The sequence below is a fragment of the Mangifera indica genome, chromosome 9, assembly GCF_011075055.1.
Source record: "Mangifera indica cultivar Alphonso chromosome 9, CATAS_Mindica_2.1, whole genome shotgun sequence".
Classification (NCBI taxonomy): domain Eukaryota; kingdom Viridiplantae; phylum Streptophyta; class Magnoliopsida; order Sapindales; family Anacardiaceae; genus Mangifera; species Mangifera indica.
In genome coordinates this window covers 6,525,997-6,550,086 of record NC_058145.1, presented here as the reverse complement: position 1 = coordinate 6,550,086, position 24,090 = coordinate 6,525,997, and the positions used below count along the sequence as shown (strand labels likewise).

The window sequence follows — 24,090 nt, the reverse complement described above, 5'->3', positions numbered from 1 at the left end:
AAGGGGATATCAATGGACTTGAGTAAGATCGAGGCAATAATAGATTAGTAGAGGCCAAAGACAGTCGAAGAGGTTTGTAATTTTTTGGGTGTAGCGAGATACTATCGACAATTTGTTGAAAGATTTGTCAAATTAGCTAGACCTCTCATAGCTCTCACAAAGAAAGAAACTCAGTTCCAATAAACAAATTTGTGTGAGAAAAGTTTCCAAAAGAAAAAAAAAGCTAACTTCTACTTCAATATTAGTCTTCCCTAGTGAGGGAGTAGAGTATGCCCTTTACACAGATACGTCTCATGGTGGACTATGAGTAGTTCAGATGCAAAAAGGAAAAGTGATAACATACGCCTCAAGATAGGTAAAAGATTTCGAGACCATATACCTACACATGACTTAGAGTTGGCAACAGTACTGTTCACCCTGAAGATTTGGAAACACTACTTATATGGGGTAAGGTACAATGTGTACATCAATCATAAGAGTCTTAAATACTTTTTCATTTAGAAAGAACTTAACATGAGAAAGAGAAGATGACTTAAGTTATTGAAGGACCCAAGTAAAGCCAACATGCTCGCAGACACCCTTAGCAAAAAAATGTTTTTGTCACAGTTGATGGTTCAAAGGGAGATTTAGACCGACCTAGAGTGAGAGTAAATTAAGTTAGTAACTAAGACTCTAGCATGATCTGGCACGATAGAGATTAAGTCCACTTTAAGAAAAGACATTAAGACAGCTCAAGATCAAGATGATTGGTATAAGAACAAAGTCTTAGACGACATGGAGCCAGAATGTAAAGTGATTAATGATAGTGTTCTCAAGTTTAGAGATAAAGTATATGTGCCTTTGGGAGGTGAACTTAGATAAAAGATTCTAGTAGAAGCTCACAACTCCTTTTACATGATCCATGCTGAAGGTGTAAAGATGTATTAGGATTTAAGGAGGAGTTTTTTATGGCCTAACATTACGCATATTATTGAGTGCCTCACATACCAGTAGATTAAGACTAAGCATCAGAGATTATCAGGTTTACTTTAGCCTCTGAGTGTTCCTAAATAGAAGTGGGAGCACATCTCCATAGATTTCATAGTTAGACTTCTGAGGACTCAAGGTGGTTACAATGCACTATGGGTGATAATGGATAGACAAACCAAGATAACATATTTCTTAACCATTAAGAAATATGTGAGAGAGATTGTCAAACTATATTAAGTACCCAAGACCATCATATCAGACTAAGACACAAGGTTTGTGTCAGCTTTTTTGAAAAGTTTACATCGATCATTAGGTACCAATCTAGCATTTAACATAGCTATCACCCACAAACAGATGGTTAGTTAGAGAGGACCAACCAGATGCTAGATGACATGTTAAGAAGCTGTTACTTGGATCATAGAGTGAGTTGAGTTGAGATATTTTCTCTGGTAGAGTTTGTCTGTAATAATAGCTATTAGATGACAATTCAGATAGCATCCTATGAGGCACTCCATGGTAGGAGATGTCGCTCTCTTCTTCACTAGGACGAGTTAGGTAAGAGAGACGCTTTGGTTCAATCCCTTAGGCAGAGCTACTTAGAAAATGATTGAAACTCTCACACCAACTACAAATATTTCAACTTCCATTGGTATTCAATAGTGATTGCCACTGTTTCTTCATTAGGTAGTACCAAATCAAATTCATCCAAAAATCCTACAACTCAATACAAACTCTTACGAAACCAATCCTAAAAGCATCTTCGTAACTTTGTCCATATAAAGAGGCTTCCCCAAAGTTTCGAAACTTATTAGGTAAAAAATTGATAATAAACTAAACTTTGGGTGAGCAAAAGTCTTTTGGCCTAAAAATTTATATCATAATTTTTAAACGAAACATTACTATATCCTGTATATGAGAAATTGAATAAATTATTTACTATAATATAATAATCATATGTTGAACTAACCACGTCTTTACCTTCTTTATTCCCCAATTTGTCCCTACTTAGTCAATTGCATTTCTGTAAGGCCAAACGACTATTTCCCACCCAAGGTTTGATGTTTTCTCAAGTTTCCACCATTTAACTATGGAAACATCAAACACCCACCTATGGCCGGTTAGATTTAACAAAATTCTAACGGTGATAAGGGTAAAATCGTCATTTTTGCTATAATATTAAAAAAAAACTAAAATATAATCTTATTTTGCCCCCCTAAACTTTAAAAACTAAAATTTTTCCCTAGCCTAAGTTTTAAAAAATGGCAATTTCACCCTAGGGTTTGGTTTTGAAATCTCTGGCGATCGTTCCGGCTCCATTGCCGACAGCCTCTCCCTCCCGAAGCAGCCTCTCCTTCCGACGAACATTTTCCTCCCATTTGGAGACTCGATCGGCGTCGATTTCGCCTTGGGAGATGAAGACGACGACTTCGTCTTCGTCTGGGGAGACGAAGAACTTCGTCTTCCCCGACGAAGTTCTTCGTCTCCTAAGGCGAAGCCGACGTCGATCGAGCCTCCAAATAAGAGGAAAACATTCGCCAGAAGGAGAGACTGCTTCGGGAGGGAGAGGTCGTTGGCAATGGAACCGGAACGATCAACGGAGATTTCAAAATCAAACTCTAGGGGGAAACTGTCATTTTTTAAAACTTAGGCTGAGGAAAAATTTTAGTTTTTAAAGTTTAGGGGGGTAAAAAGAGATAAAATTTTCAGGCGTTAGGGTTTTATTAAATCTAACCAGTCATGGGTGAGTATTTGGTATTTCTATAGTTAAAAGGGAAACTTTCGAAAAAACATCAAACCTTGGGTGGAAAATAGTCGTTTGGCCTTTCCGTAAAGGTCCTAAATTTCAGCTCAGCTAACAACTTTTCTTTCTATATAACCCAAAACATTCCGCTTCAAACAAAACCACATCAGCAAAACTTTATCCAAATTAATATGTCCGGATACCCTCAACGACCGCCCGGCTACGGTTACGGCCCAGCTCAGCCGTCTCCATACGGCGCTCCATCGACAGCTCAGCCATACTCTGCTCAGCACGGTGCTCCACCGACGGCTCAACCCTCCTCTGCTCATCCATATGCACCACCGAAGACTCAACCGTACTACGCTCAACCGTATGCAGCTCCTTCCGCACCCTCCTACAGCTCTCCAACTCCAGCCGGCTATCCTCCGTCGTCGGGACAGATAGGCAACCCGTTCGGGACTCTACTGCCGTCGACTTTCCCGCCAGGCACGGATCCGAACATCATTGCCTGCTTTCAGGTTGCCGATCGTGACGGAAGTGGACTCATCGACGATAAGGAGTTGCAGGGAGCTCTCTCTTCGTATAATCAGAGCTTCAGCTTGAGGACCGTTCATCTTCTCATGTACTCGTTCACTAACACAAACGCCAGGAAGATCGGTGAGTTTCTTGTTGCTTTTGCTTTTTCAAATTTTAATTTCATGGGCGCACGTTAGCAAATAAATTCACTAGGCACTAATTCGCGCAGTGATGGTTTCTTTATGCCTCTCTCCGGTAGTGAAAACCGGTTTTGTTATTTGACAATTAGTTGTGGCTGCTAAATGACTTAAATATCTCCGTATGTTTTTAATTTGGCTGGTCAATTTTGTCTTTTTGTGTGGGGTTAGAGTTAAATACTACACCGGATTCAAATCCGAATTGAATTTGGGCTAATTCAGCTTCGCTTTGGTTTGAAAGAAACCGTGCTCAGGACGAGCCCCTTTTATACATACTTGAGCTTGGCTGCCTTTAGGGGAGTTGAGTAGGAGTATCAAATCGAATCAAATTTAAATTTTGTATAATATTAATATTGAATCAAAATCGATTAAAATGATATTGTTTTAATAAATATTAGTTTAAATAATATTATTTTAATTAATTTGAATTAAATCTTTTTAAATTTATATCCTAAGTGAGTTGATCATTTTTTAAACTAAAAAATATAAAGCTTTTATGTTGAGTTAGAGCTTAACTTTGTAAGTTAAACTCGTTTCGGATCGTTCATTTCAAATCCAGAACTGGTTAATATTGTGCAGTGTGTAAGTGAGATTACAATTGTGTCCTGGAGCATCTTTTGTACGTTATTATGTGTTAAAGTAGGCATGTGATGCCTGCAACGCGTATTGGAACCGTTGCATTGGTCAATGTCAAGCATCTTATCACAACGCGTTTTTTTTAAATTTGTGGGTCATGACTGAATTTGTATATTTATTTATTTACTCGTTGTCATGTTGGTACATGCAAATTATCATTAATTAATTCTTTCCAAATATTGTATATCTAACCTTGGATTAAGTTGACTTACAGGTAATAAGCATCTTAGTGACATTTAATGTATGCTCAAAATACCATATTTTTGTTAAGTATCTGATGATGAAAGTTACTTGTGTAAACATTAGAGTCACATCTTGTGTGACCAAAAAGACATTGTTAGATTTGAACATATTAATTTTTCAAATCCTGTTTTGGATCATGATAGGTCTATCTACTTGTCTTGTTTCCCACTGAATCCTCTTTGTTCTTAAAAATATTTAAATGCAGGGCCTAAGGAATTTACCGCCGTGTTTCACAGTCTTCAAAGTTGGAGGGTAACTTGGATTCTTTCTCATTTACAGCTGATGCCTTTTATTTGTCAAACTTACTTTTGTTTTTAATTAACTGTTGCAATGGGATTGTCAGGCCATATTTGAGAAGGTAGACAGAGACAGGAGTGGAAAGATTGATGCAAATGAGTTGCGGGAAGCACTTCTTAGTCTGGGATTTGCTGTTTCACCCGTGGTATTGGATCTACTTGTAGCTAAGTTTGACAAAACCGGAGGCAAAAGTAGGGCCATTGAATATGATAATTTCATCGAGTATGTTCTAATTCAATTCCTGTCTAGTTATCTTTTCAACTATCAATATATGCCCTCCTTTAATATATTGTCAATGTTCATACATGTCTAACATTAAAATTTTTAATTTTTTCCCTTTGCAGGTGTTGCCTCACAGTTAAGGTGAGTTTTTTATATGTATTTAATTCATATTTCTTTTTGCAGTGTGTTAAGAACCCACTCTTATTTACCTAAAACAAAAAATGAAAACACAAAAATATAATAAACTAAAATTATTTTATCAATCAAAAGATTAAAAATAAATCAAACAATTTAAGGAGTTCAGAGTTTCTTATTCCAAAAAATTCGAGGAGTTTTGGACCTATTATTTTTCGGCCATTTGAAACGTCGGAAACCTCTCACAATCAACTAAGATTAGTTGCTTAATTAGTAAACCCTAATATTTTTTTTTTCTCCTCTCTTTTAAAATTTAAAATACATATTTATAATAGAGACTTATTATTAGATTGAGAACAAGTTATCTAATCTTAACATTTTCCCTTTTTTTTTTAAACTAACTTGCCCTCAAGATATATATTCATATATTTATTTTTTATTTTTTTATTTTTTTCTCATCTACTTACCCTCACCTCTCCACTTTTTCCCAGATGGCTTCATACCTTTTCTTTTTCTCTTTCCAACAAACCAACCTTTTGGTTTCTCTTTTTCTTTTCCTAGCAAATTAATAGCCCTCTTTTTCTTTTTCCTCACAAACCAACTGCCCTTCTGAAAAGCTTTGTCTTCCACTTGTTTTTTTTTCTCTTTCCTTTGTCTTTTCTTCTTTCTTTCTTCTCCTTGTGTTTTTTTTTTTTTCTCTCTCCTTTCTCTTTTCCTCGTCTTTCTCTCTTCTTCTTTCTTCTCCTCTCTTCATCTTTTCTCTTCTTTTTCTTCATTGTTTTTGCTACTTCCTTTTTTTCCCTTTCTTTTGTTTTTTTTTCAACCATTTCTCGACATCAACTCTAGCGTTCTTTTAGATCTCTGATAATCATCGTCCTATTGATTTGCCTTTCACCATCATCATCTCCAATCGATCTCGTTTTTATAGAACCTTTTAGTGATGATCCATCATCAATCGGTGCCTTTTCGACTTTCTCATCTATCTCCGATCATTTCTCTTGTTGAGAGCACGACAAAAACCCAGATTGAATTGCTCTGACATCATTTTGTTAGGAACCTAGTTCTTATCAACTAAAACAAAAAATTAAAACACAAAAATATAATAAATTAAAATTATTTTATTAATCAAAAGATTACAAAGATAAATCGAATAATTCAAAGAGTTCGAGGTCTCTCATTCTGGATAATTTGAAGACTTTGGAACCTCTTATTTTTTGGCCATTCGAAACATCAAAGACCTCTCACAATCAATCAAGATTGGTTGTCTAATTAACAAACTCTAATATTTTTTTTCTTTTCTCTTTTGAAACTTAAAAAACATATTTATAATAGAGATTTATCATTGAATTAGTGATAAGTGTCTCAATCCTAACACAATTGTAATCTTCTTCTTCTATGGTGGGTATGAAAAAGGCTAATGGTTCAGCTGCAATTTGCATTAGATATGTTTTTACTGTGTTCCACTTGCACCTATTAATTTGCTTTGAGTACAAGTTTTACTCTTGAAAATTTTGGATGGAATTGCAGGGATTGACAGAGAAATTTAAGGAGAAGGACAGCTCGTACACGGGATCTGCAACTTTCAACTACGAGTCATTTATGATGGCTGTTCTGCCATTCCTTATCGCCTAAGTTGGAGGTTTTAAAGTTCATTCAATTCTGACTTGGACGTCAACGGTGATGCAATTTCTCTATTTGAACAAGTGTGGTTCTATTTTCGTGGCTGTAAACAAGTTGAAGTTGTGTTTGAATCGGGTACTTAGTTCTATGAATCTATGTTTGAATCGGATACGAAATCAACTCCTCCAAGCCTATTTGTGTCTGTGTGCTCTGATTTTTATTTAGTTATGCCAAAAACTGTTTGAAATTTTAAATTGGCCAAATCACTATTTTTCCTTCAAGTTTTAATATAAAAACAAATATACATTAATAAGGTTTCAAAAACTTAAACGCTCACTTATGATATAATTTTTATTAAAAATTTCAGTTAAAATTAGAGGTAAAATCATTATTTATTTAAAAAATTAACATTTTATAACATTTTCTTTTTTAAATTTAAAATCTCATAATTTTTCTCTCATCTAAAGTTTTCAAATTTTGAAAAATGACAATTTTACTTTCTAAATTTTTAGGTTTTCGTCCTCTCCTCTTTGGCGATCATCTGAAGACAAGACAAAAAGTTAGCAATCATCTTTAACTTACGAATCTTTGTTTCCATCGACAAAGAGATAGATTCTTAAATGTCAACGAAAAGACATCTCTTTGACTCTTCATCTCTGTTAACGAAGATTCGTCTATTGGATATGGTTGTGGCCCTCCGTCTCGTCTTTAGATAATTGTCATCACCGAAGAGGAGAGAAAGAAAATCTTGAGATTTGGAAGCAAAATGGGTACTTTTTAGAGCTTGGAAACTTTAAAGGGAGAATTGTAAAATTTTTAAACTTGGGGAGGAAAATGATAAAATTTTAATTGTTTTAGTAAATAACGATTTTACTTGTAATCTTAATTGATATTTTTAATAAAAATTTAGTCACAAGTAAGTGTTTGGATTTTTAAAATTTTGCAAGTGTGTATATATGTTTGCATTAAAACTTAAATGGAAAATAGTCCTTTGGCCTTTTAAATTTGATATATGAAGTTCAAAAGTTAAGTTGGCTCTATTTACACACCCTCCCCAACCTTCCTAATCTCATAAAATTCAAACATTCTTATAATCATTGTTTTGAAAATCATATCAAATTGGTCGGTTCAATTAGGAATTATCTCCACGTTTGTTCAAATTAATATTAAAAAATAATTTATTTGTTAATTCGGTCAAAATCGATGACTTGGATAAATTAGTCAAAACAAGTAAATTAGGGTTTGATCGAAATTTAAGATATTTTTAAAAATTTTAATTATTCTTAAGTAATTTAATTATTTTATATTAAATTGTATGAATTTTTAAAGATCTGTAAAGAAAATATAAGTTTAAAAATAAAATAAAAAAAGATATCATATATCTATTAAAATGTCTTCTATAGAAAATGATTTTTAGAACTATGTTTTTTTCTTTGTATCATGAGATTAGATTATTTTTTCATCTAATTATTTTATTAAAATTAGGTAAATAATTATTACTCCTTAAAAATGATATGAGTATCTTAATTTATTTTTTAAAATTTTTAAGCTAAATTTATTGGTTAATATGATATTATTTAAAATTTTATTATAATTTAATAATAAATTGAATCGATTGAACCATGGATAAATGAAATAACCAATTTGATCATTGCTTTGATTTTAATAACATCGTGCACAACACTCAAGTGATCAAGATATGTCCCATAAAAATACAAGAAGATTAATTGTTTATTAAATTTAATAAACTTTTTCATTACCAAATTTTCTTTTTTGTTTAAATTTTAAAGTATCCGGGCGTATTATGAATAATATATTGATAGACTTTTTTAATAAAAATTAATGGTTAAAAAATGACAAATTATTTTATATTAATTTATTGATTAATTGGTTTAAATTAATCAATGATTTTGGTTGATAATGAGATGATTTTCTTATCATTTGGACATGATTTTCTTATCATTAATTAATAGAAAATTAAGGTTGAGTAATGTATTCTATATGGATGGTTATCAATGCACTATTCTTGTGATTTATTTAACTCTAAATACTTGTTATCTAATATAATATAAAAAGCCCTCACCTCACTACCATTAATTCCCAAGAGAAATATGTATTATAACTAAGCAGTGACAAGCGCTAAATATGTCAGACGAATTATATATATATATAGCTGTTTAGGGTTTTTTTATATATCATTTCTTATTTTACGATTAAACTTAATTATGCTTTTAATTTATAAATGTATATTTGCGTTGCCCTTGTTCTATTAATGCATAATACAATATTTGCCATCGGGAATAAATACATATTTCTTATACTTTTTGACTTGTAGCTCTCTTTAATATTGTTTGTTCTCACGTGAGCGCATGCAACCTGTGAATGGAATAAGGAAAATTAAATTAAATATCCCATTCAACCTTTATTTAAGCAAAAATGTTTTATTTTCTATTTTCTAAGTAAAAATACTCTCTTTTCAAAGTTTTAAACAAAAATATCCCAAAAATTTTTAAATGCCAAAACTACCTTTCACCAATTCTATATAAACCCTCATTTTCATACCTTTTTCACATTCTTCAAATTCTCACTTTCATTTTTGTTCAATATTTGATAATATTGATTTGTTTGAAAGGAAAAAAAAATTCATATTTCTAAATTTGAGTTGAAACAAATTAATTTGTAAGAAAAAAATACTTATACGAATATTAACCTAAAATTTAATTTTATTTATTAAATCAAGTTTTTATATTATATAAAGGGCATCTTTGGATATTCGATAATATATTAGGGGGTTTAATAAAATATTAGAAAAATACGAGACACATTTTGATATTAACCAATGTATGAAGGTTTAAAATAAAATATTAAAAAAATATAGGGGCATTTCAATACAAGACAACATATGAAGGTGTTAAAGAAATATTAGATAAATATAGGGGGTTAAATAAATGTTAAAAAATATGGGTATATTTTGATATTAAACAATGTATGAAGGTTTTAAATGAAATGTTAGGAAAATATAGAGATATTTTTTATGCAAGCCCAATATATGAGGGTGTTAAATGAAATGTTAAAAAAATATGGGGAGTATTTGTAGTAAACCATGTATGAAGGCTATAAATGAAATGTTAAGAAAATATATGAGTATTTCGATACAAGATAATATATAAGGGTGTTAAATGAAATGTTAAAAAAATATGGAAGACATTTTGATATTAAATAATGTAAGAAGGTCTTAAATGAAATGTTATGAATATATGAAACATTTTAATAAAATATAGGAGTATTTTGATACAAGATAATATTTGAAGGTGTTAAATGAAACGTTAGATAAATATAGGGGTATTTTAAAATTAGATAAAATATGAGGGTACTAAAAAAAATCAAGTTCATATATGTTTTGAAAATGCTGGGTGTATTTTGATGTTGTATAATATATTAGAGAGTAAAATAAAATATTAAAAAATATAAAGGTCATTTGGATATTAACTAATATATGAAATAAACATTTTTTATTTAGATAATGTATGAGAAGTGTTTAATGAAATGTTAAGAAAATAGAAATGACATATTGATATTCGACCATGTATAAAAGGATTAAATAAAATTGTAGAAAAATATAGTTGACATTTTGATATTGATAAATGTTTATTATGGATTTTTTATGATAAATATTTAATTTTCTACTAGAATTTTTTATTATAAAATTGATAATTAAAATCGTTAGTTATGTTTTTATTTGTTTCCAAGGAGAATGAATCCAGTATGATTAGATTACATTGAAGTATGTTGGAGGTTTTAAAAAATTGGTTAAAACTTTCTCTTGAACAACACTTGAGGGATTTATCCAATTTTTGAGTGAATAATGTGATATTGATTCGATCTAAAATTATATTTAGTTATGTATAAAACCAAAAAGAATCGAGATCGACTCCCCTATAAAGATCGAAAATAATAAAGATGTGCAAAGCCTTATTGACATGTTGCAATACTTCAAGAAATGTATTCCTATTTTTGTTACATGTATCGCAATCTAACAACACAAAAAAGAAAAAGAAAAAATTGGTAGTAAAGTGAAAAAGGAACCTGTTAAGGAATACTTTATTGATTTTCATAATGATGCATTCTATATTGATGCACTCTATATTGATGGTGAATGGGTTCGTGAAGACAAAGAGAGAGATTAGGGTGACTTTGAAGAGAACGAGATGACTGATGTTCTTTTTAGTTAGAGGGTTTCAGGTTAAGGTGACTTTGAGGAGAATGAGATGACTGATGTTCCTTTTAATGAGGTAGACTTAGGGGATATGTCACTTGTTAACTATGATATAAATAGTCTCCAACGTGAAAATCCTATTATAGGTGATGGGAATTATTCTAGACCATTTTTTGATAATGTCCTTACTGATCCATTTAAGTGGCTATCTGATTTTCCTCTACAACCTTCAACACCATCAAATGGTGCAGGATCAATATGAGAAGGGCATGTTGTAAAACTTAGTGACATTTTTAATGATAGAAAACACTTGAAAGATGTCATGGACCAATTTGTCTTGGAGGAAAGATTTTAGTACATAGTGCTTAAATCAGACATGGGGACATGGAAGATTCAATGTTATGATGAGAAATACAAATGGTTTCTATCGGAAAAAGGAGTAAAACTCAGTCAAGTCTTCTAAATCCATAAAATGAATCCCACACACATATGTCTAGTAGATTAGATAAAGCCACATCAGAAAGAAGTTAGGGCCTGAAGTTTAGGTCAATTAATGAAGTCAAAGTTTCTATTGATTGATAGTATTTATCAGTCTAAAGAGATCATTATCGACAGGTATAAAATTGACATTTCATATTTATAAGCTTGAAAACAAGAAATTGGACATTACATTCATTGGGGAGCTCATTAAAAGAGTTATTTATGCTCTTACTCGATTGTTGCTATAATTTAAAGTGTGCTAATCTGATAACTATGACAGCTATAAAAACAGACAATGAACATCGTTTTCAGTATTTTTTCATGGTGTTGGGTTGTTCTGTCTGTGCATTTAAACAATATCTTCAACATGTTATGTGTATCGATACTACTTTTCTTAAAGTTCAATATCTAAGATATTTATTTCTCACGGTGGCCTTTAATGATAATAATCAGATCTACCAATTTGCTTTTAGTGTCAATACCCTATACAAATATTAATAACAAATTATTCAAAGATAGTTCATATAAAATATACTAACAACAATTAATTATAAACCTCATATGGGGGAGAGGATGAAATCGAAGGGCCAACGGGGTGAGAGCCTTCTAACACCATTGTGAGTACCATGTATGAAGTTAATATACATGTTAGACAAACGCGTAAGTATAATTTACAGAATGAATAAATAAGATGTGGTTTTGTCATCTGATTGATTGCTTATATCTAATCATGTACGCATCACAATGTCTTTCAAACAACTTATATGATCATCTAATTGAGACATCTAAAAAGACATCTGCTTTTGCGTGATAGATGTTTGGTCTTGCAAACAAGAAATCTCACCTAATATCATATTGCCCTAATGGGTCAATGCAATAACTAAAGGGGATAGAACGAGTGATGCAATTGATAGGCACTCGTGCATGGGGTGCTCGGTAATAAGTTCCTGAACCCCATGAAGATGTGAAGTCTCGTTGGTTGGGTTCTCAATGATATGATATGTAGTATGCTTGATAATAAGGGCCTAAACATCGTCATTGCTAAAGAAACTCTATCTAATGAGAGGGCTGAGAAGGATGAGGAAGACTAGGGATCCAACATACTCATGTAGGCAACAATATTAACATATCATCGTGTGGCCTTATCAATTAGTGATGGTTGGAGCGGGAAAGTAACATCATCCTAATCATTCAGATATATAGTTAAACATATTTGTATTAATTAATAAATCAATCAACTAATTAATTAACAATTACATATCACTGGTGAATATAATTCCAATATAACTCCAACCAAGAACATCTCTCGTATGCCACCTAATTGGACATCCCCTAATTGTATTAATAAGGAAAGACTAGGTTAGCCTTGAGAGTCCCTTTAGAAACTCAAGCCTTATTAATTTTGAAAGGTTTTTCATTCCTAATTAGACATCCTCTAATGGTGTGATCATCAAAAGCATAAAACTTACATTTTATATGTAATGCATGAGGTTTCTTTAGCGGCCTATATGTGTTTAACAAAGGGTTACTTCATTATAAACAAGTCCTTCCTTATTAAGATCACTTCTTTGAAATGTAAGCATCTCATTTAACCTTTTAGTGCTAACTTTGAATTTTTCAAATAACTTATTTAAACTATCAAGTTTTTTCTTTGATTCAATGTTTTCATTTTTCATGTTATCTAATGATTTAATCAAGGGTTCTTTCTCATGCAAAGTTAGTTTTAGTTCTTTTTTAGTCCTATTATGCTCTTTTTTGCTATTTTCTAACTTATCTGTCACACAAGCAAATTTTTTCTTTAAAGATATATTTTTGGAACTAATGCATTTATTTTCCACTAGTAATTATTCAAATGTTTCATGTAATTTATCAAATGAATAAGAGTTAGAATCATCTACCTCTTCCTCCAAGTTATTCTTGGCCATAAAGCAAAGATTAGCTCTTTCTTCCTTCTACTCGTTTTCATCACTTGAGTCATTGCTCCCGCTCCAACTAGCGGCAAGTACTTTTCTTTTAAACTTTTTCTCATTTTTCTCTTTTTCTTGAGGAGATGACATTTTTGTCTAATGTGTCTCTTTTCTCTTCTTCTTGAGGAGAGGATATTTTTGTCTAATGTGTCCCGGTTTCTTACATTCATAGCATATGATTTTTTTCTCCTCTATCTCTTTTCCTCTAGATCGATTTAAACTCTTTACTTTATTCTTTTTGGACTTGGAAAGCAATTTGCTAAATTTGCAAGCTAGAAGGCTCATATCCTCATCATCCATTAAAGATTCTTCATCTTCCTCACTTTTCTCAATTGCCTTTAAGGCAATGTCCCTTTTTGGTTTAACTTCCTCTTCTTTTGGTCTTTTCTTCATTTCATAAGTCAAAAGATTTCCCATAAGCTCATCCATTTGTATTTTAGTGAGGTCTTTGGATTCCTCAATTGTCGTTACCTTTATATTTCATTCTTTTGGTAGTGACCTTAACACCTTTTTACTAGTTCTATTGTTTCTAATCCTTTTCCAAGGCCTTTTAAGTCATTTACTAAGTTCAATAATCTTTTGTACATGTACGTTATGCTCTCCCCCATTTTCATTTCAAACAGCTCGTACTCATAGAAGAAAACCTTAATTTTTGTCTCTTTGACTTGGTTTGTGCCTTCATGTGTTGCTTGGAGGATGGTCCAAACTTCTTTTGTTGTTTTACAAGCAAAAACCCTATTAAATTCAATTGACTCTAATGCAAAAAAATAATATGTTTATGGCTTAAGCATTCAAACTCAACATTTTCTCATCATCATCATTAAATTCCATTTCATCTTTAGGTTTGTTTGTTGTGAGATTCCTGGATACAAAGTCAATATGTTCTATAATTTTCCACAACTTATGGTCTATTGATTTAATATGTAATCTACTCCACAAAACAAGGGTGGTCGAGTAGTGTATTGTCTTTCACTAAAAACTGGCGTAGAGGTGCTTGCCATTATCAAAAGATCTTAAAACTTTAAAAATCATTAGAAATTATAAACTAAGAGTCCAAACTTTGATACCAATTGAAAAAACCCTTGATGGCAAATTAATCCTAAAGGGGGATGAATAGGATTATTAAAAAATTAAACACAAAATTTATCAAACTTGATTTTCACTCAAGATTCCACAAACAAAAACAAATAAACAATCAAAACATAAAGTAAAAGATAAGAGTTTAGAAAATATTCAAAAATTTTATAGTGGTTCGAAGTCTTTCTTCCCAAGTCTTCTAAGTTTACTTTTTCAAGTAATTAGCCTAAAGTTTTCACTCGATTCACTTTCGGATTACACTAGTTGACTGGCCCTTTTACAGTAGTGATACAAGATTTCACCCAAGCGTAATTTTAAAGAAGATTTACAAGAAGAGTATGAGTTTTGGTTTTTAGAGAGATTGAAATCTTAAAGATTAAGATAATAATTATTGAATGCTTTGAGTATGTTCTCTAACCCTTTTGACTTCAATCTAACTTGTTTATATAGCCTTGAGACTTAAAAGATCCGTTAGATTAATTTTACTAGTTATTGACTTGTGAAAAGGATATTTTTACTTTGAAAAACATGAGAGGATAGACGTCCTCTTATTCAAGACAGATATCCTCTTACAAATCCCTATTTTGGTGGCTTTGGAATAGTCATCCAATAGTTGAATTCTTGAAACACACCATTATAGGGATGAGCATCCCTTTTTTGGGGACGAGCATCATACCTTGCTACTTAATATGTGTGGGGTGAAATGACCAAAAAACCCCTAAAAAGTAGTATGGTTAGGGTAAGTACAAAAAAAGAAAGTACATTAATTTATAAAAGAGGCACATACATGTTTTATTAAGTTACACACTTGTGTATATAGAAAACGTTTACATGGGGAGAGGCCACGAAGTAAATGGTTATGTATGAGCAAAAAAAGGGAAGCATCCCTATGTATCAAGAAGCACACACCATGTATATAGGACAGAAGAAAGAAAAGAGCAAGAGGACTAGGTTATAGATTAAGAGGTCATCTCGAGAAATAATATAGAAATTGCCAATACACAGTAGTATCCTATATGCCTAAGAGATGAAGTTTTTGTAAAGCACAAGATAAGCCATAGGTGGAAGTAAGAGCAAACTGGGTTAAGTTAAAGCTCGAGATGCATGCATGCTAGACATTATAGAATTGTTACGAAGGTGTATTGTGAGTACACATTTTTTACATCATTTACACTAGGACACTGTACCCATAATAACATATTTACTCGTAAGAGAGCCTATTTGAGATATAGTTGGTGTAAAAGAACTTAGTGATGGCTTATATGACCAAGGTGTCATATTCTTATATTCAATTTGATCTGATTGACCTAATACACAATTTCAGTTATAACATCCAGATGATGGTGCTTCTATTGAGCAAAGTTATGGTCACGTCAAATAAGAATCCGAGAAGTGGTTCCTTACTAACCAAGTAAGATATGGTTCAATCTGAGAGTTAAGATATATACTCTAGACATTCCCTAGAGTTTAGTATGAGAACAAAGATGATTGATAAGACCTACCATCATTTCAGTGGAATTTTAATACCGACTCTGAATAACATAGATAATATAAGTCGAGACCAAGGGCATTTTAGAATTACGTTAAAGTTAGCAATAGAGTCTCTTACTTATTGGGTGTTTTGTCACTCATTTCCTTACTTTCATATATGTGGACGTAAATAATTGTGATGGCAATGGGACGAGTGACAACCAACGTGCTAGAGTTGCGAGGGCATTTCTATCATTTCATATTTTTTATTAGTTGTTTATATTATCATTGATTTGTATGTATTTGACTATGCACAAATATACTTTTCAGTTTATGTTTCAATTTGAGACATTTTTTCATTTTTTTGTACATTTTCGTTATATGTTTTAATAAGGGTATTTTTGTAATTTTTAAAGTTTAATGACTGAACTTTTATTTAAAGGTTTATGAGATTTATTACATGTTTTTTAAATAAATGTATACTCAAATAGCTAATATGGTGACATCTTCCTCAGAAGGGTAATACTTATAAAAATGGGTGTTACACTGTATCCGAATATTGTGTAAGAGGAAATACAACATAAAAAAGAGCAAAAAAATGCTCCAATACAAGAGATACCTTGTTACAAAAAAGAAAATAAGTTTGGGGGAGATGATTTAAAAAAAGAGAGAGGGGGAATCACTCCCCCAGGAAAAAAAAAAAAGGCAAAGAGTAAAAATTCCTAAAGCAAAGAAAAAACTATTCCTTATAACTGAGTATATGAGTGTCTAGATTCTAACTAAGGGAAAACGACTATATGTTTAAAGAATAAAAATCCTTATCCAACTTACTTAGAAACCAACCACCTTTAGGCCATATTATGACCATAAGAACGACCTGATTGATTCTTTGAGATATAGAACTATGTTAGTGGAGATTGGGAACATAATCTTGCCTATGAGATTTGGGTCACAATAGCTCATAAAGGTCATAATGGGAAACGAATTGTGCATATGCTCAATCTAAAGTACAATAGAATTGAATACAAAGGTTGTGCAAGGAAAGGTCCTGAGATGGTTGAGTAGATAGTCGAGCTATAATCATATATTGGGGAGTCTAACCTTTTAAGAAAAATCCTTTAAAAGATCATAATTTCATTGGTAGTTTAAATACCTGAGCTCAAAAGGGGCATTAACTGAGTAGTTGCATATTCTCCTCATTTTTCAAGTTTTAATTTGCTTAAGGACAAACAAAGGTTTAAATTTGGAGGAATTTATTACACTTAAAATATATGCTTGTATATCGTGTCTAAAATTGTCAAATTCTACATTTTAGTAAAAATAATTTAAGATTTTAATTAATTAATATTAATAATCATGAGATATGTTACTATTTGTTTTATTTTTATTTTATAGGAAAAAGGGACAGAAAATAGGAAAGGAATTTGTAGAAAGAAGAAGAAATCATAAGAATCTTCTGATTGTATTAGGAGAAAGCAGATACATAGGCAAGAAACAAGAAATAAATTTGCATCTGTCAACATCAAAGAATCTTGAAAGAAGTAGATTTGACATTAAACAGGAATTAGGAAAGAATTAAGTATTTCTATTGTTGTATGGGGAAGGATATATATATGTAAAGTCGCATAAACCATTAGAAAGGTAGTCTCTTCCAAAGCAATTCACATAAAAGTTTTCGCGATACATTGATTCACTTCCTACATTTTGTAAGCCATAAAGAATATAAGATCAAACATATGTTACTAGACAAAGACGACAACCAGATATTTGAGCACGCATACATCGCACATATACAATCTTTTAGTTTCTGTTTTGAGTGCAATGTTTATGTATATTTGTTATTGTGTGTTTGTTTCTAATATAAGTGGCTAAAACCTTTTTATTCTAGGAACTAAGGGGAATTCGACAGTTCTGTAGTGCATTATCTATATTTTATAATATCATTATGTTTTGATTTAATAGATGGTTATTCATTGCTTGTGGTAAGAAAAATGTCCATCTTTACATATGTTAGTAGGCTTACGTAGGTTACCGAAAGGTAGGTGCAAAGTTAGTGCATAAATTCATTAAACTTGAAAAGTTGATATTAAAGATAGGTTAATTTCTTATGGAGTAATTAGAGTCACAGAACGTAATAGGCAAGTATTATCCGAGTGGCCATGAAAGTGGGAACTCATTTAGTATTTACACGTTTGGTCAACCTTACAAGAGGAACTAGGGTAACTTAGAATATTTAACCGTCAAACACATCACGATTTTCTTAGTAAGTTTTGTTCAATCTACAGTCTTATACAAGATTGTTGAAGAAACTTAAAGTCTTAGAAGTCTTTTATCATACGAAGTTCGGTAATAGTGTTACAGTCATATTCTAGTCAATAACTTTAGTTGGTTGCATTATTAATAGTGTTAGTGGTTTAGAAATAATAGTATATGCATTCTCACACTACAAGTCTTTTATATATACGATCTCCTTAGCTAATACAAACTTTGAAACAAATTAGTAATCAATTTCTTAATCCTTGTGAGATCGATATTTAATTGTATTACTTGACGACTCATGCATTTGCATGCAAGACACAATATTTGTGCATCATTATTTTAAAGAAAGTATTTGTGCATTAGAATTTTTAAAGAACTTATTCACCCTCTGTTAGGTTCATTTTAGCCATTCAGGAGGTTTTCCCATTCCTTTTTTTGTTGCTTACTAGATATGCATCAAACTCCCCTTGTGATATGACCCTATGATTCACATTAGAGAATGAAAATGATGTTGCTTGTTACATTATCTTTTGTTAAAATAATGTGAACTCATTTGTTGCTCTCTATGTGACGGTTATTGTAAATTCATGAAGAAAATCGCTAGCTTTTTGGGAGCATAGAGATCTCGGAGTGAGAGTAACCTTGGTAATGACTAAATACATATGATTGGTGAATCTTCTAATCCAAAGTTTAAAGGACAATATTGATTTCCATCAAGGAAAAATATTAAAGTTGAGCTCTTTTGGAGTGACATAGATAAAGATAATAAACCTAATCAAGATGTGTAAGAAAAGGTCAATGTTAATGTAAATGCATATGGTATTGAATGTTCTTTGTAGCCAACTCCAATTACATTCCACAACCATTAATGAAGTACCAAGATTGATGTGGGGAAAAAATTATGTGTGTCTATCATTATAGCTCAAATAATCTTATGAAAAGGAAGATTCTTTGGAAAGAATTAGTGATGTCTAGTAGAAATGAAAAAGAACAGTGAATGAGAGAATTCAATGTCTAGTATAAATAAGTTACATGGGGAGCCTTTTAACTTGAAGAACAAAAATGAAGGAGAAAGACTCATAGCTTGCAAATTAGATAGAACCTTGATCAATGACATATAAAGCTTGTTTTTCCCTAAGTCATTGGCCATTTTCAAGACCCAAACTTATAGGACCGCAACCCTTGTATTATCTCATATAGAGAAGAGAAAAAGATACGCTTGTTTTTCCCTAATGCAATTTACCTCTTAAAAAATATGCCCTAAAACAAAGAAGTGTCTTATGGCTCCTATGACATTTTCCCTAATAATCTCCCAAGTAACTTTGAATAAGGCTACAAGACCATCTAAAGCCAGGGCTTGGTTGTTGTAAAAAGTAAACATGAGAGATTAGATCTCGTTTTCTTAGCCTTTGAGAACTCTTGAAAAAACTGGCAATCTAACCATTAATGCAAATGGAGAAGGAAGGTGAAGTGATACAACTTTCTATCCAATTTATATATATAGGATAAAGATTGATAGTTTCTAGAATAACACCTGTGAACTCCCATCTAACTGAGTCATAAGCCTTCATTAAATCCACCTTGATTACATATCTCTTTTACTTCAAAAACTCCTTGTGGTAGTTGTGAAGACGTTCTTGACAAAGAAGAATATTATCACTAATTTTCCTTTCTTTAACAAAGGTCACTTGAGCTTTGTTGATGAAATTTAGGAGAACATTTTTGAGTCGATTAGCCATTATCTTGGTGATGCATTTGTAGATAATGTTGTGACAAACAATAGATTTAAAATTCATTAAACACAATCTTTGATTCTTGGACACATTTTCAATGTTATAAGACATTTTATTAATTACATCTTTGAGTTTTATAAGGGAAATTAAATAAATGCATAAAACTAAGGGGGGCCTAAGCAAAATTACCCAAAACAATTAGGATTAAGCGAAAATACCCTTTTTATGAAATGACCAAACTGCCCCTATATAAACAAAGAATTTTACATAATTCCTCTGTTATTTTCCCACGGATTCACTATACAAATTCAAACAATTTTGGGTCTCCCACAGATCTTCCACAGGGGAAATGATTTTCTTTGATTTTCATGTTTTTTTATGACTGAAAATGACAAAGAAGGTTAGTATATCATCTCTACTCTTGTTTGAATCAATTTATTGTTACGATTATTGAGATTTAAGAGAGATTTTGAGGTTAAATTTTTAGGGTTTCGATTTTGAACAATGCATAAAATGTTTTAATTCTTGAGAGGTTTTGTGTTATAGGATGTCTAGATTTGATTTGTGTTAAAATTAGAGGCTGAAATGATGATTTTTGGCCAGAAAATGGGTTAGAACTCCTAGTGATGGGGTTTGTGGGAACAGTATATCCCACGGACTGAATGAAATCTCCCGCGAGCAGGAATGATTGCCCATAAGAGGGGGCAAATTTAGCTTTTTTGAAATATAGGGGCCAAGGAGATAAGGGAGAAATCCACAGGGTCCATGTGATGTTTTACATAAAACTATGGGTTGATCTGTGACAACCGTGGGTTGGGGGAAAATTGACTTTTTTTTAAACTATAAAGCCTGTAGGAGATTAGAAAATTGTAAAGGGTATAAAGAAAAAATATTGGACCTATTTAGGAGTAGAAATTTTGTAAAGGGTAAATTGATATTTTCCACATCTAAGGTTTTTTGACGTGTAGTTTTCGAATTTCATATCCATTTTTTTGATTTTAGGGTTTTTCGATATGTAGTTTTCGAATTTGACATTCGTTTCTTCATTTTTTGTGTTTTTTAGGCACAATTTACGATGTAATTACAATGTAGTTTTTGAAATTCAAATTCGTTTTTTTAGATTTCCGAGCTATTTTTCAATTGTCGACATTTTAAAGTTTTTTAGCGTATAAAATTCAAATTTGTATTTCGTTTTTTCGATTTTTACTGTTTTAAGATATATCGATATGTGTTTTTCAGATTTTTAAATGATTTTTTATTGTTGACATTATAGGAACATATAAAATTTGAATTTCAATTCTGTTTTTTAGATTTTTGTCATTTTTAAAAAATATCGACTCGTACATTTCAAATTTTCAAGCAATTTTTCAATTGTTAATATTCTAAGATATTTCAATATATAAAATTCGAATTTCAGTTCTGTTTTTATGATTTTTGTCACTAAAAAGTATCGACTCATACATTTCAGATTTTTGAATAATTTTTTAATTGTTGGCATTCTAAGGTATTTCAATATATAAAATTTGAATTTTAGTTCCATTCTTCAGATTTTTGTCATTTCTAAAAAGTATGAACTCGTACATTTTAGATTTTCAAACGGTTTTTCGATTGTTAACATCATAAGGTATTTTAATATATAGAATTCAAATTTCAATTTCGTGTTTTAGATTTTTGTCATTTTTGAAAAGTATCAACTTGTACATTTCAGATTTCCAGATGATTTTTCGATTGTTAATATTCTAGGGTATTTTAACGTATAGAATTCAAATTTTAGTTTTATTTTTCAGACTTTTGTCATTTCTGAAAAATTTCGACTCATACATTTCAGATTTCCAAGCATTTTTTTAATTGTTAATATTCCAAGGCATTTCAATGTGTAAAATTCAAATTTCAGTTTTGTTTTTCAAATTTTTGTCATTTCTAAAAAGTATATCAACTTGTGCATTTCAAATTTCCAAGCGATTTTTGATTGTTGACATTTTAAGTTATTTCAACATATAAAATTTGAATTTGAATTTCATTTTTTTATTTTTTTTGCCATTTATGAAATGTATCGATTTGTACTTTTCAGATTTTCGAGCAGTTTTTTTATTGTTGACATTCTAGATTATTTCAACGTATAAAATTTAAATTTTAGTTTTTTTTTCAAAATTTTGAGCAATTTTTTTATTGCTGACATTCTAGGATATTTCAATGTATAAAATTCAAATTTCAGTTCTATTTTTTAGAATTCAAATTTCAAATTTCAATGTATAGAATTCAGATTTCTGAACGATTTTTTGATTGTTAATATTTTAGGGTATTTCAAAGTATAAAATTTAAATTTCAGTTTTATTTTTATTGATTTTTACCATTTTGGATATATTGACTTGTACCTTTTAGATTTTCAAGTGATTTTTCGGTTTTTGCCCTTTTAAGGTATTTCAACATATAGATTTCAAATTTTAGTTTAGTTTTTTTGTTTTTATCTTTCTATGTTATTCCAATATGGACTTTTCACATTTTAGTTGTGTTTTTTTATTTGTCATTTCCATATCTATTTATACATATACTTTTGATGAAATTTTTACAAACTTTTAAAATTTTTTGTAGGAAATATCTCTTTAAAGAAAACGTGTTGAAGGCAAGTTACATATCCCCGATGAGTCAAGACACTTTCGGGCAAAGGTAAAGGAGATGCCATGTCTAGCACACTCCCATGCCCAAGATTAGGTCCACATTGACCCCGAAGCAGCTTCAACTATTCAAGAGAACATGTTTCGGGCATCTCTTTTGTCTACTTGATATCAAATTTTGTAGAGTGCTGGTACATGCATTTCTCTTGCAATAACTACATTGACCCTCAGTCAAAGATGAGTTATGGTTTAAGGTTAATGGGGTTGACGTGAGATTCAACCCATTTGAGTTTTCCTTGATGATGGGACTATCATTCAACCAGCACACTGCATTTTCATCATATATTCCCCGTGCATCCTGACATAAGATTAGAGATACCTACTTTCCAAGCTATCAGAAAGTGTAGTATCATGATATTGAGCGTGTTTTTTTGGCTAGGGCATGAAGGGATGATGATATTGACACCATCAAGATAACCTTGTTATATTACCTTCATACGATGTTACTGAGGAATGATCACCGAAAAAAGGTATTTGTTAAATACCTTTAGTTGGTTGATCATCTAGATGGGTTTAATTCATATCCTTAGGGTGTTCCAGTATGATAGATGACGTACGAGTCGACATCCAAAGCCAGTGACAGAATTTGTTTTAGTCATATGCCCAAAATACATAAATATGACCTTTACGGATTTCTTTTCACTTTTCAGGTAAGTTTATATTTCTTGATTATATATATTAATTAAAAAAAATACGAATAGATTTTACTTAACCATCAATGGTTCTATTGCAATATTGGATATATAAGATGATGGACACCCTGTATAATTAGATGGATACAGTTGATATCCATGTGACTCCACAAATTTTTTTGGTGGCGTATGCACGATGTTCCAACTTAGAGTCATATAGGCACTATTTTCACCATTGATCAGGTATGTAATCGTTAATTAATGAACTAATTGATACCTTGAATATTGCAAATATGTTGAATTATATATCTCAATGAATAAGATGATGTCACATTCTCGTTCTGTCCATCATTGATTAAGGAGGTTAGACCATGGTATGCAGACATTCTTCTGTACACAAGTATGTTGGATCCAAGTTCCTCCTTATTGTCTTTGGTGCCCCTTTGACAGGAGATAAAGTTTCTTCGGTGATGCCACTAGTAGATATAATAGTTGGTAGCCATAAGATAGTTGAGTAGTTTATTCAGCTCCCTGTTATGGAGCATACCCCATGTCCCCTGGTTGTTTAGACCTGAACCACCAAGACCATAAACCTTCTTGGGTTCAGGACTCTACTATCCATCTTGTCACACAAGAGTGTCCCCCGTTTGTATCACTTACTCTATCCATAGTAGATTTTACATTTGCACACTTGGGCACTATGATTTTGCATTAGATTTCTTGTTTTCACGACAAGGTGTCTTCACAGATGACTCAATTATGTAATGACATGTCTTCTAAAATGAGCCGATTAGAGGATCGTCTGACTCATTTAGAGGAAATCGTCACACGTACATGCTCAGCTCCAGTCAATCAGGTTATAAAGCCATATTTCATTTAGTCCTTATAAAAATTGTATTTCGTTGTTGCTCTAACATCTTTATTAACTTCATGTAGGGTATGCACGACAATATCGAGACAACCTCCCCTAATAATAGATTGATTTTATCCCGTCACCCTTATGAG

General features: G+C 31.4%; 1 protein-coding gene across 1 annotated transcript; it reads left to right on the top strand.

Moving 5' to 3' along the window:
- Positions 1 to 2,840: 2,840 nt before the first annotated feature.
- LOC123226434 (calcium-binding protein CBP-like) lies at positions 2,841 to 6,830 on the top strand. The gene is made up of 5 exons (XM_044650951.1): positions 2,841 to 3,367; positions 4,508 to 4,554; positions 4,646 to 4,821; positions 4,944 to 4,962; positions 6,484 to 6,830. Exons 1-5 carry the CDS (start codon positions 2,902 to 2,904, stop codon positions 6,586 to 6,588), a joined length of 813 nt encoding a protein of 270 aa, XP_044506886.1. The 5' UTR covers positions 2,841 to 2,901; the 3' UTR covers positions 6,589 to 6,830.
- Positions 6,831 to 24,090: the final 17,260 nt, after the last annotated feature.